General features: G+C 39.2%; 1 protein-coding gene across 3 annotated transcripts in view; it reads right to left on the reverse strand.

Annotated features, from left to right (window-relative positions):
• gnai2b (guanine nucleotide binding protein (G protein), alpha inhibiting activity polypeptide 2b) overlaps positions 1–14,112 on the reverse strand; it is a 42,328-nt gene that overhangs the window by 11,335 nt on the left and 16,881 nt on the right. For all 3 annotated transcript variants that reach the window (XR_010928149.1, XM_067587112.1, XM_067587113.1), the window contains 2 exons: positions 3,090–3,132; positions 1,029–1,170 (listed from right to left, as the gene is read on the reverse strand). Coding sequence is in view for 2 of the 3 variants with exons in the window: in XM_067587112.1 (XP_067443213.1) it covers positions 1,029–1,170; positions 3,090–3,132 (185 nt within the window). In the remaining variant the exon portion in view is untranslated. The remainder of the gene's footprint in view (positions 1–1,028; positions 1,171–3,089; positions 3,133–14,112) is intronic.

Below are 14,112 nucleotides of genomic sequence, written 5' to 3' on the forward strand. Positions count from 1 at the left end.
GGATGTAATGTCAGGCTAGACAAAAAGTAGGAAAAAAACATGCCAGGTAGACATAAAATTACAAATTACAGTTGTTTAAAAAACACACACCAGACATTTCTGGGCCACCTGTTAAGCCTTCTTCCCTTTACAGGTGGTAGCCTTCCAAACAAAGAATCAATGTGTGTCATCACTAAGGTTGCAGAGAGCATCTAGCAAATTAAATGTGATGTTAAAATGTGTCCTGCCAGCACTAAATCCAATCTCCAAAACATCCCTCTGTGGCCTGTCTGCTGCTGCTGCTTTACACTTTCAGCCTCCTCTCTGTCTATTTCAACTCTGAGGCGAGAGCAGATCAAAGATGGAGGAGGTGGAGTCTGTAAGACAAAGACTGTTTCCCTGCAGGTAACAAAGATAGTTCAGAGAAGCTTTACAGTGTATTCCAGTTTCTAGTACCATCAGCTTTTTTACCGCAGATATGCAGGCTGCTGTGAACAGGTGAATGTTGGAAATCACATGATCTCACATGTGGTTAAAATACTGGCACACCTTGCCAGTGTTAGTGACTGATAAAGGGGTTGTGAGAAACACATCTTCATTCCCAGAGGCTTTTCAGCCTTGAAATAATCTTCGTTCACTGGGTTACACTGTTATATGGATAAGTGAGTGAGTAAAATGTTTGTTCCAGAGATGCAAGCAATATAATAGTTTAAAACAGAAGGAAAAGTGACAGCGACATGGTGAGTAGTAGAAACAAAGGTAAACTGTTCTGATTGTTAACGCTGGGCAAGCATAAGTCTTCAGAACTGCAGATGAAGATACACAACACAACAAAGATTCAATTGATAAAACAGGCTTTGTTTTGCCAAGTGAAGCGCTGTATCTCGTAGGTAAACTGATGCTCTTTGAGTGAAATCAGCCTTTCTTGCTTGTGGTCAACCCCTGCTTATGCCATCAGATGTAGGGTTTTGGGAGGATGAAAATAATGAGTAGTGATAATACAATGCCATAACAAATACATAGTGTTTTTGAGTGTTTGTGTGTCTTACCACTCTGGAAGGGTTGCTGTAGTCAATCTTGAGGCTGGCCATGGCTTTAACAATGGCCATAATAGACTGGATGGTGTTACTATAAACCACAGCTCGGTACTGCTTACACTCATCTTCTGAGTAGCCATCTTCATGGATGATCCTGAGATCATATAAAACAAGCAACATTTCTTAAAGAACACAGTAAAATGGAAATTATTATGGTGACAATTTTTGCAGCTACCCACTCAAAGAAATTTCATAGCAGTCACTAATAACTGATCATCAGTGAGGATACTTTAGTAACATTTTATCATGTTTAATATGTGAGATGCTAACATCTGCTAATTAGCACTAAACACAAAGTACAGCTGAGGCTGATATAAAGTGTTGGGGGTATTTGGTCATAAACTCAAGTTTATGATGATGATGCACCAAAGTTATTGGAAGTAATTCTGAAGGGACCTAAATGTCTTTGCCAAATTTCATGGCAATCCATCTGATATTTGTTGAAGCATTTCAGACCAAACCACAAATGTCAATCTCATGGTAGCACTAGATGAAAAGTCAGAGGATCACCAAAATCTATAGGCATCATCCTCAGGTGACCATGGACATCTGTACAAAATTTCTTGGCAGTTCATCCACTAGTTGTTGAGATATTTCAGTCTGGACCAACAGACCAACCAACTGACCAGCAGACAGACGTTGCCATTAAAAGAGCAAAGCAACTAGCATGGCTAAAAATAAACTTGCCAAAAACAATAACATAGCCTGTATGTTTCCTACCAAGAAGTGTATACTCCGAATCACATTTGATATGTCAGCATACTGTCTAGGATGATGTGTAGAAGTAGTGGGTTTAACATAGAATGGGATGTTAATCCAGTTGATGCTGTATCCTGAGTTTGACTCTTGCTTCAGTATATTATTACTTTAAACCTGAGAGTGAGGGAACTAACTGTCTGTGAATGCATAATTGTGAGTCCTTTCTTAACATGCAATCATCCAGACTTCATCAGGCTGCAGAGGGAAGTGCAGAGTGAGCATAATAAAACAAATGCTCATACATTCTGAAGTAAAACTGCCTGCTGCTTTTAACAGTGTGTCGATGCAAATGATAATTAATACCAGTAGTAATTTAGCAAACACATAGTTGCCTGTTTTAAGAAAATGGTTATGTTTTCCTAACTTTCTCTGCTGCAGTGTCATAAACACAGGATACTTAGATGTGTAATGTTACATAACAGGCCAATGTTGTGATTGTTTGTGTCTTGCAGGCTGATTTATCTGTATGCTTGTACGTGTTAATAACCTGGCTTCAAAAAGCGGCAGACTGTTCCTGCTCCAAGCTCATAAAAAATGGATTCAATGCCTGGCTAGCCCAGAGGAATGTGAATAATTAAGCCATTTAGAGTTCTGTGTGTGTGTGTGTGTGTGTGTGTGTGTGTGTGTCTGTGTGTGTCTGTGTGTCTGTGTGTGTGTGTTTTCTGATTGGTGCACAGACATTACATCTTCCGTATTCACTAAGTCTTCACAATATTCTTGTGCTATCAGCAGGAAGAGACAATAACAAAACAGGAGAGGCCATGTCATCCCCTAGAAACCACATAGAGGGAAGTAATATTTATCTGATCAAACCACAATAACCACTATAATTTCTTATTTGAGGGTGAGGGTTGGGGTTGTGCCTCATGGTCACGGTCTGTGTGTGACTCAGAGTCACACAAAGAAGATAAGTTCAGTAAGGAAACATTAAGTGAGAGCAGAGGATCATCAGGTGTGGACTTGGCTTTGGCTTTTAACAGTGCATCAGGATTTAATAATGAGTACATCATCTTCAGCTGGTACAACATTTCCTTTCAGCCCTAATGAAGAAAACATCAGAACGAGAGAAACATGTCTTGACAGATTAATTATTTTTCTCCTGTTCGGTTCTTTCGTGAAACAAATATTATTTTATTAAACAATCGTATTATGAATCATATTCTCTATTATGTAAGCCTGTAGCCAGATTTGGTTACCATCTTTGAGTTAAACAGAAAAGACTAAAATAAGAAAAAGACTGCTGTTGCAACTTACTTCATCTGCTTTACAATGGTGCTCTTTCCAGACTCCCCAGCACCTATTGGAACAGAAAGAGGAAGATTAGAGTTACAAAGGAACTTCAAGCAGCTGTTGCTGTTGTCTTTGTGAGTGGAATAAAGTTGAACTTTGGTTGCATTCGTCTCTGCTTTGAAAACATGGACAACCCGATGTTGGCCTGCCTGTGACATCACATTTTGTCCTCCGGGTTGTCTGGTTTATTTATGTTTCCATTTCTGAGGACACGATGTACAGATATGCATGAAGAATTCCCCCATTCATTTCAATGTTTATTTTTCACTCTGATTGAAGACGGGTGCAGGCAAGAGAGATTGTTTCATGGCTATTTTGAGATTTGAGAAGTTTGAGAAGTCAGCACAAAACTGTTAGCACATAAACCTACTATTTTGAATTCTGAATCTAGCGAGCTGTGCTTTAAGAACATTGTCATCATGTTGAAATGAATAAGCCTGAGTCTTTGGCACTTGCCCTGTGCTGTCAAGACCATGCCACCATGCACTGTCCCCTTCACGCCACCTGACCCAGCCCTGCCAACAAACATTAGCCCAGCCGGGGTCTGACAGAGCAAGTGGGACAAGCAGTACTCCCCCCTCACGCTGTCAACACTCATCATATTCACACACATCCAGCACTTTTCTGAGAGAGAGGGAGGAATGCAGTGCCAAGGGAGGGGTGTGAAAGCAATGTCTGGGGCTGCATTCGCTGTCATACGAGATGTCATTCATGTCTTGTTGCTAGACAGGCACAGAGGTAGAGCGGTAGATGAATATCCAGGTGTTTTGTGTCTATACGACAAAAACTACAGTAAGCAACAACTCAGCACACATAAAACAAGAATATGTGGTTATTTTTTAATGCTGCTAAAAATTTCAAGTTCATTTTCAACTTTTCTCTTTGATCTTTTTTGTTCCAATTTAATACCTGAATAAATCCTACGGTAGAAACTTTTTAATCTTACTTAAAGCTTATCAAGGTAAAATTATGTAACAAGGCTGCTATTCATCTTTAAGAACACAATGTTTTATCACAGGGTTTCAATAATCTCCTCTTTCAGACTGCCATCTACTTCCATCTGGGTATATCTGCATTTGTTTTCAGTGAGATAAACATATGGAAATAATATTAATATAGCATCAGATTTACAGGCACTTGTATAAAAATGTCTTGTTTCTGAATAAAAGGTGGTTGGTGTAATGTGGAATACTAGTCTCTCTGTGGACACACACATGCATGAAGGTCATCTTCCTGGCTCCAGAATAAAACTGATCCATTAATATTTCAAGCCTGAAGGGAGGAGAACACTTGTGAACAGCAGTGAAAAAAAAGAGTGCATCCTCATTCTTCATGCTCAAGGTGTTTTAGGAGAAACGGGCAGTGTTGTTGTGCTGCTTCAGGGGAAAACTTTTGAATTGACTTTTGATTTTATACTTTTATCAGGTCACCTTATCTCTGCAGCCAGAGGAGAGTAAACAATGATATATAAAACTTATTGCTCCTATTCATCTTCAAGGGTTGAGCTGATATCTGTGTGAAAAACATTAACGAATACTCAAGAGCCCAATGGTGGATTTTAAAGGCCGATATATCAATATTTCAGAGTTAAGGTAAAGACGTATCGGCTAATATTAGTCTTTTACCATACATTTTTTTTGAAAGATTTGATAGGAATTCCTTGAGTGTGGTTAAGAGTTGTGACCAAGATATGCAAAAAGTGTGACATTTTATAGCTGAATAAGACTAAAAGTCTTACAGCATTGCTAGCAGCTTGTGAGGCTGTACTTACACAGCAGTGTTTTGAGATAAATGCTAATGCCAGCATGCTAAAATGCTTGCAATGACAGCTAACATGTTGATGTTTAAGGGACATAATGTTAATCATGTTTAATGTGTTAGCATACTAACATATTCCTCTTGCCACCCAGAGAGCCACGCCACTAGCGTGGCTAAAAATAACTTGTCAAAAACAATAACATAAGAGTAAAATTAACTGAAAATAGAATTTAATAACAATAAAATACTACAGAAATTAAAGTTAAATACAGAAAAATGCAGCCTCAACTGTAAGACAAACAAACAAAAAACATTAAATATATTTTATGTGATACGATATAAGAGGTGAGCCATAAATTTAATTTTTTGGGGTTATACCTACAGTGATACTACAGGGCACTACATATTACTGTAAATAAAAATCTAAATAATAATGACAGAATTATGCACCTTATTGTAGTCCTCTGAGCACAAGAGGGAAATGTGTTTCTTATTTCTCCAAGACAAATAGTCTTTAAGTTGGTAATCAGTGTTTCTTATCAAATTTTTCATAATAACAAACAGGCAGGATGTTAATGTATCCAAATGGGACACCATCAAACTACTACCTTGTCATTAATTCAGGTACAGACATTGCTGACATTTAAAATGAAGCTTAATCGTTAGGGGACAAAGAGCTGCTGCACAGGAATCATCAATTGCCACTGAGCAGGATATTAACACAGTTTATGTGCCGATAGAAAGACTGGATGCATAATTGATTTCAGCAACTGTCTCACATGGAGCTCAATGATTTACATGAGTATATCACTGAACATCTACCCAGCAGAGATCATCAAACAATATTGATGAAACATTTAGTGCCGTTATTACAGATAAATCCACAGTAAATTCTAATCGAACAGATGCGTCTACCGTACATGAAGTCCTGTGGTTCAACAGAGTTGGAGCCTCAGTGAGGACTGACCAGAACTACAAAGACCGCTCTGTGTGCTGTGCTGGCAGAGGAGACAAGCTCTTTCATTTTAGAGTCGTTACAACAGCCTAAGACACAGACCCAGAATCACTTTCTGGCAATGAGAAGGCGATGCCACCCTCCCCCTCTTTCTGCTTCCTCAACCCCAAGTATTCATAGTTGTCCCAGAGTTGGATTTCAGCGAGTGCCAGAACACACAACAAAGATAACAACATGATTTGTAGCATGAGGATCACAAGTGCCCAGGCTATAGAGAACAGACTCATCTCTCTGAACACATCCAATACTCTCACAGACCCACTCACATCGATGACAACTTGGCCACAGTCTCAGTCACCCACTGCTGATAATATAAAGTCTCTATTCATGGACTGATGAGATATCCTGATCTCGGCAAACACACAAACATCCACACATAAACTCACTGCAGATAAGGTCAATCACCTGTCATCCAGCCCACTATCCATCTACATCTGAGCTACTGTTGAAGCAATTAGTCAATTCACTGATAAGTCATCTGAAAATTGATTGCAACAATTTGGATAATCAAGTAGTATTTATTAAAGCAAGATCAAGCAAAAATACAAAGTCCTAGCTGTTTTTAGCCTCTCAAATGTGGTGATTTGCTCGTTTTCTCTGTTTAATATCAATTGAATATCTTGTCAGACAAAACAAGCAATACCAAGATGTTTCCTTGGACTCTGGGAAATTGATAGACATTTTCCCATATTTTCTGACATTTTATAGGCTAAATGATGAATCAAAATAATAATTGACAGATTAACAATAATGGAAATAATCATCACTCTACATTAAACTGTTTCCTATAAAGAGGATGGCAAGTCATCAAACAACACAGTAATGCATCTTGAGTGTGAAGTGTGACTATCTAAACTGGCAGCAACATTAAACAGAACCAAATTCTGTGAAAAACTGAATAAAACATAAAAATACTAAATGTTTACCCAAAACCCCCCAGGTTCAAACCCCTCACTGTGATGCTTCTAGCTTAACTGGGCTCCCCATTGAACACTACTGTTTGTGAATGGGAAGCACATGACGGATTATGTCTTTGTCTACATCCTTCCCAGGGAGTTAGAAGTGATAAGGGCCACACTGAAAGGAGAGTGGACTTGTCCAAAATGAGAGAAAAAGGGAAAAAAATGTGGAGAAGTATACAGCAAAAGCATTACTGACACCCAACTTCCTTTAGAAGCCTGAGGCCAAGATAAGTCACATTATAGACTGGCTGATAATACCTGCATACAAGAAGAAGAAAACTGCTCGGGGGTAGCTCTCTTTAGAAAAGCCAACAAAAGTACCACATGAACTCTGCATGAAATGATGAGCTGAGACAAACCAGCATTTATCCAATAAACACTAAAAAGAGCTCAAAAGTAATTCATCACAGTTTAACAGAGAATGAGACAGACTATAACTATGAAGACACTACGGAGGAAAGCTTGAGAAGACAAAGCAATTTAATTAAAAGGCAGTTAAAGAAGAGGATGGATAGGAGGCTTTGGGAATGGAGTAAAGGTAGACAGCATAGATGAGACTGACAAATGAGCAGGAGAAGGAGGAGGAGTATGACGACGCAGAGACACTGGGGGCATGTGAGAGGACTGAGCATGGAGGGCACTGGAAAAAGTAGAGAGGAGAAAAAAGTAGCGGGGAGAAGGACTCACATGAGTGCCTGGCAAATTCATGAATATTCATTACGGGTTATCTGCCAGTTTGCAGATAAATACAGAGTTCAGCTGCAAGTTCATCAGCTACAAGCAGAATAAAAAGCGGTAATGGAGGCTTAATATTTAAGAGTGTATAAGTTGGAATGAGTAACACTCAAGTGCAAGCTGCAGGGAATTCAGTGAACAGCAGTGGCCAATCACTTGTTTTGTTCCTGCCCTCTGCATCAACACACTGCCAGCAGATTAGTGGTTCGTTTTACTACAAGTAACGGCAAATATGAGTATTAGCAGACTGTCTTATAGAGGACTCCCACTTCGGTGGAGAGCAACCTCCCCATTAAATGACCCAGTTAATATAATTATTTCCTAAGAACCTTTTCTAATTATGGCACTAAAACCAAAAATAGAGTATCACTTTTATATGCTGTTAATGTACAATGTTAGGTAACTAATTTCAAGGTTGAATTAACTATGACTGATCTTTACTTTTAATTGTGTAAATCCACACCAGTTTCATCCTACTGTAGGAAAACATAAGGATCACCAAAGTCCGTAGGACTCATACTCATACTCTGGGGACCATGAATGTATGTACAAAGTTTTATAGCACTCTATGTAATAGTTGTTGAGATATTTTAGTCTGCACCTGGGCTGGGTGATAAAACCAAAATCTCATATCCCCATATGGGTTATTTCATATCCTGATGATGATACCCATCCCATGTAACACATTTTAATTCAATGAATAAATAGTTGGTCCGTGCCCCTGTGTGTGTGCAGCGCAGCAGAGGAGAGACAGACAGTGGTGGAGAGTTCAAGAGTTGATGACAACTAAACTCATTTACTGTAAGTGCAATAAAAGCTTTGCAACTAAAAAGCCAAGAAGAATAATTTATCAATGTAATCCGCGCAAAAGATGGAAAGACTCCAAATGACGAAAAATATTGCTGTAAAGAGTGTGATTTGCATCACAACAAAAAAAACGATCGAGCATAATACGAAACAATAGACATTTTTCTATTATCACACTATATATACCGTCATATTGCACAGCCCTAGTCTGCACCAAAGTTGTTTGTAATTGTTTTTCTCAATTCAATATCACTGTAAATTTAACACATTTTGGTTTTATGCCTAACTGAGTAGACAAGGAGAAATATGATGATAGTACTATAGTAGGCTTTTGTTCTTGGTGCAGTCATAGAGACTGTTTTTAGATTCAGTTATATTCAACACAAACCCATTTTCTGCATGGACAGCAGGAGCTGGTCTTACAAGGTCATCCCTAGTTGGGCAATGAGACCCAGGTAAGCTAATCTGTGTGGATGAACAGACATCTCTCAAGGCTCCAAGACGACTGAGTATTACATTTTTCATTTTGCATTCAGTTGAGACAAGAATGTTCACTTGTTTTCAACAAGCCTAAAGGGAACAAGCTAAAAAAATCCATTCAAAAAAGCAGCTGTCTTACAGAAAAACAAAAACCGTCCTGGCACATTTGACTTATTGGAGAAGTGAGTGAAGTCCTGCTCAGGCTGCAGGCAAACACATTCAGCGCACTCTGTGGAACTTAACTCTTGTCTGCAAGAAGCATCATTCTGACTCTGAAGTAAAAGTGGCAAACCGTCACATAGCTGTTGAGATATTTCAGTCTGGACCAAAGTGTTGGACAGACTGAAATTGCTATCCCTAGAGGCATGCTGCTAGCATGGGTAAAAACCTGCCAACCAGCTATTTGCAGAATCTCACTGCAGCTTAAGTGGGGAAAATCCTCAGCAGAGGATTTTTTGAAATGACAGGCACACAAAGTCTACACTTTTTAGAAACAGGCGACATTTTAAATCCATTCTGCTATGTCTACACTCAGCATCCTTGGGAGGCCTATAATCACAAACACTGTGTTTCACATCTCTTCGTCAGAGCCCACTGCCACAGCATTTCGTCTGTGGAGACATGCAACACATCTCAGCATACGCAAGCATCATGGGCCATCACTTGTCTCAGAGACTGCCATGGGAGAGTGATTCACTGGCCGGGCTATGACATGATTCCTCCTTTGCTCTCATCTTGGCCTGCTGCCCCCACCCGTTGGTGTCACGACTGCTCACATCCAACTAGCTTTTACAGCCATTTAAAGGTTAACTACCTCTGGGCGTTGATGACACTGAGCAGAATACACAACAATGATTCTGTTGCTATTTAAAGCCCTGTCACAGCGTCCTGGGGGAGATGACAGACAAAACCATATCTGACATTATTTTATATATACATACATGTGTATAATAATTATCATAATTTTCTTCTTGACCCCTAAAGAGGTTAATCTGGACATACTGCCTAATTTTTGCAACTGAAATGGGAATGTATGTGGATTGGATATCGGTCCAATGCTGACTCAAATAGCTGGATCGGGTACTGGTGACAATAGGCCGATCTGGTATCGGATAACATTATTTTAATAAATAACAATTCATGAAATTTATATCTATGTATTTATTTGTTACATTTTGTTTTACAAAGTTAGGAAAGCAATATTTAAGTCAATCCTGATGTTGCCTTACACATAGAAGAATGATCCCAGTCTCTTCCTCCCAGTGAGGCATATAGCTTATTAATCAAACACTGGTAGTACTGGCAGTACTCGGTATCGGCCAATACCTAAAGCCCAGGTATCGGTATCTGTATCGGGACTGAAAAAGTCTGATCGGTGCATCCCCAGTATTTTATTAAATCTGAATCCAGCAATGAATCTGATTACTTATTAACAAAAGTGCTGAATAATTTAATGTTTAAGAACTAAGATCGTCATTCAAGGGATTTTAAAGATAGATTATTTTGTTTTTATCTGTATGACATTGGTCTTAGTGCTTCCATTTTACATCAACCTATTGCTGGCGGCTGAAGTCAGTGCGGAGGTACCTTAAACTGCAATGCCACTGACGGCCGCTAGATGCTGGCTCCAACGGTCTCCCATTCAAGAATTGTCAACTTCTGTCTAGAAATACTGAATCAATATTTTTTTTCAATGAGTCATTATGGTCTCAACTTCTAAATTGAGGCCCTCTAAGTGTGCTGGTGGTCATTTTGGAAATTATTGCTCCGTTAGTAAGATTTGAAGACTTATAGTAGCCGTTGATTGACAGTTCGCTCACCTGCTTCTCTTTAGTTTAATGCTACTTGATAACAATATCTGCCCTGTTAGCAACATTTAACTAAAGTATCTAACATAAGCGTGCCCCACTATGGAGGGTTTTAAGGGCCGAAACTAAATATATAAATACATAAATAATTATATAATTAAATAAATTAATAAATATATAATTATATAATTTAATGCTTAATTTTCACCATAAATAAATAGATCACAAATTAAATGAGACATTAAATATATAAGTGTTAAATTTATTTATGTATTTATGTGACTGATCCAGTCATTATAAAATTCAATGTTTCCACCATCATTTATTTCTGTTTTTGTGCCACAGCAACCCCTGGTCTTATGTTACCTTGCATTAAAATTCCAATGATTTCACAGAATTTGATATTAGTGAAAAAGACAATTTTAGAACATTGCACACTGATCAGGCTCAGTCTCTGCGCATGCTTGTGCTTGTCTGTGGAAGTGAATACACGTTATGAGTATTTATGTGAGTCAGTTAGAGCAAGGCTTAGTTCACCCAAGACACTCATTTACAGTATAAGTGGAGCTGTTTTTTCTTGCTTTGTTTTTTTTTTTTTACAACCCACTTGATTCTAGTACATTGCCCTCTGTCAGCAGGCTATTATTAACTGCCTCCTCTCTTTTCAACCAGCCTGACATCGAGCCTTTCTCTATCCTACTTTTATTGACCTGCAGATAGCGACAGTCTTTGAATTATTTCATGCAGCCTCTCCACCACTTCAGGTTTTCAGTGGAAACAAAGCCTGGCATTAGCTTACTGTATCACTACATGCAGGTTCTAGTGGGTGAGTGTCTGCAAACTAGCATCAGTAGCTCAGGTGTTTCAGCCAGCCAGAGCCCCCCCCCCCACCCCTTTTCACATGCAATGCAGAGAGCGATGAAGGAATTTTACATGGCTGGATACAGTACAGTATGTTATTGCCTGGAGTGGAAAAGTAGGTCATCAGCCTCGCAGGGAGCAGCGGAGCTTCAATGCTTTGCTCTGCAGAGTGGCATGCTTACTGCACTCTGACTGTACAGCCAATGTTAACAGTGTTTAATCCCTTGTTATGTGTGCTCACAAGCAGTATCAACACATTTATGTGACCTGGATGCTTAATACACTATACTCCACAATTCTACATTCAGAATTCCTGTTAAGCATCTTAAAGCCACTGCAGGAAAAAGAAAAATCAATGCAGCACATCAAGCAGAACATAATGTGTCAGACAGTGACGACATAAAGAAAGTGACAGTAGCTTGACAGCCTTTAAACATATTTTTTTTAATCTGCTGCCTAAATCAACAGATTCACCTCTGCAACTACAGCTTGTGCCAGTGGAAGAAAAGCAGATAACAAGTAGATAAACAAGTCTAGCTTTTAAAGAAACACTTCCAAAGAGGACACTTCCAAAGAGGAGAAACAACAGAAAGACATGTGGAAGGTCCTTCCACATTAAAAAAAAGTGAAACACAAATCAAGAGCACACTGAGAGCACAAGACAGACATAAGAGCGGCTGTAACATGACGTACACAATGCAGTCAATTACTACTGCCTGAGGAAGAGCACTGAGCTTGTAAGAGGTGTATAGAGAGAGTAAGAGACTCTTCATTAATGTCTTCTAATAACAGAGGCACACGCTTCTTTACTTTTAATCCTTTTAGACCTCAGTGCATCCTTCAGCACCATTGATCATCCAGTTTTAAATGAATGCCTATTGGCATTGGGTAGGTGTCACCGGCACTGCTCTTGACTGATTCGTACTTACTCCAATATAACGTTCACAGTCACCATTGGCAACTCATCCTCCTCCTCAGCAAATACAACACATGTCCAGCCACAAGACTCCATTGTTTGTTTAATCTTTCCTTTCTACATGCTCCTTCACGAAAGTGTAATAATGCATTAGAAAGAGTAGATATGCATTATTTTATTGCTACACCACTAACACCAAACTGTGTGTCCTCTCAGAAGCAAATGATCCACCCGACTCTTGACGTTTTAAGAAAGTGACTTCATGATGTCAAGTGCTGTATGTCTTGAACCTTATTATATGTCAGCGATAAAAAGTCTGAAGTAACATTTTGCCATTTCCAGCAGCAAAGAGGTCTATCTGCCAGCATTAGATAAGTGGCCAGAAACGTGTGAGTGGTTTTTCACAGTGATTTGACTTTTAAGGATGAGGTTATGAGTGCAGAATTGTCTTGCATCTTTCATTTAGAGTGTATCAAATGTCTTTTTTTTTTCTCAGCCGACTTTATAACCTTCATACAGTAGTCAAAAATTCAATTTCACATCTTCTGCTTGTCCCCAGTATGGATGATGGTACTACAGTAGTGCTGCACAGAGACCTTATCACCCCAATTTTGTCTCTGCTGGACTGGTTCCCAATCAGTTTTACAAATGCCAAAAGGATTTTATTATAGTTCAAGCTCAGGAACGTGTGGCCCCTGGCTAAAATACTAACTTCTCTGCTTTTAACTTGAGATTTTTTTGTACTTGTGGCAGTCCCAGTATGTAAGACTTTTAAATTTATTCATCTATGAAATAAATACATATATATTTCACTAGAAGGGATTCATGTGGGAAGAGAGAGGGGGAAAACCAGAATCATAAGCCTCCACAGGAAGTAGAACAAGAGATATTGTGGTACATTCCAAGACATGGACCACCAGGGGGCCCCACATTAAATGCATTTCTACTAAAAGAGGGAAGAAAACAGACTCCAGAAATAATCTCACTGCAACAAGCCTTCATGTACCGTTTCTTCTTTAAATTTTTAATGGCTATCATGTTAGCAAATGCTAGCATGCTTCCATACGATCACAAATGACTCCCCTCAAGCCAAAATTATACTTTCCACGTCTGCAAGTATGCAAGGGTCCGCTAGGGTCCGTGTGACATAAATTTCGTCATCTGAGGGTGTACACATAGGCTCTGTGTGGACATCAGCGTATCTCCAATTGGTTGTGGCCACTATGCTGTCTTCCTGTAGATGCCCATCTACTGTGCATGTGTGGAACGCATCCTCCAAGCGGACTCCAGAAAGTAGTATAAACAAAACTACTACTATCTGTGGTGTCCGCAGCTGTCCATGTACGCCTCCACTCGGGAGTGTATTTGTGCCTTTAGAGTCTCTCTTTAGAACCTCTTTTTGTCTACCCACCAGTCCAGTATTGACTTGGCTTTTATATATTATTTAGTCTATGAGCTCCTAAAGAAGCTTGCTAGATGTTTTACTTTTCCCTCCTCCAGATCTTTGCCGGTTTGTATGGACAGGTAGAGCACAATCACATTACAAGGAGTCATTGAGCATGGTCAAGCTTTTGTTGACTTTTCTTTACTTGTTGTTATAACTGAAGGCTCAGTTCATTTGCATTTCCCCAAAAAAAGGCTGTGG

The sequence above is a fragment of the Thunnus thynnus genome, chromosome 4 (assembly GCF_963924715.1).
Source record: "Thunnus thynnus chromosome 4, fThuThy2.1, whole genome shotgun sequence".
Classification (NCBI taxonomy): domain Eukaryota; kingdom Metazoa; phylum Chordata; class Actinopteri; order Scombriformes; family Scombridae; genus Thunnus; species Thunnus thynnus.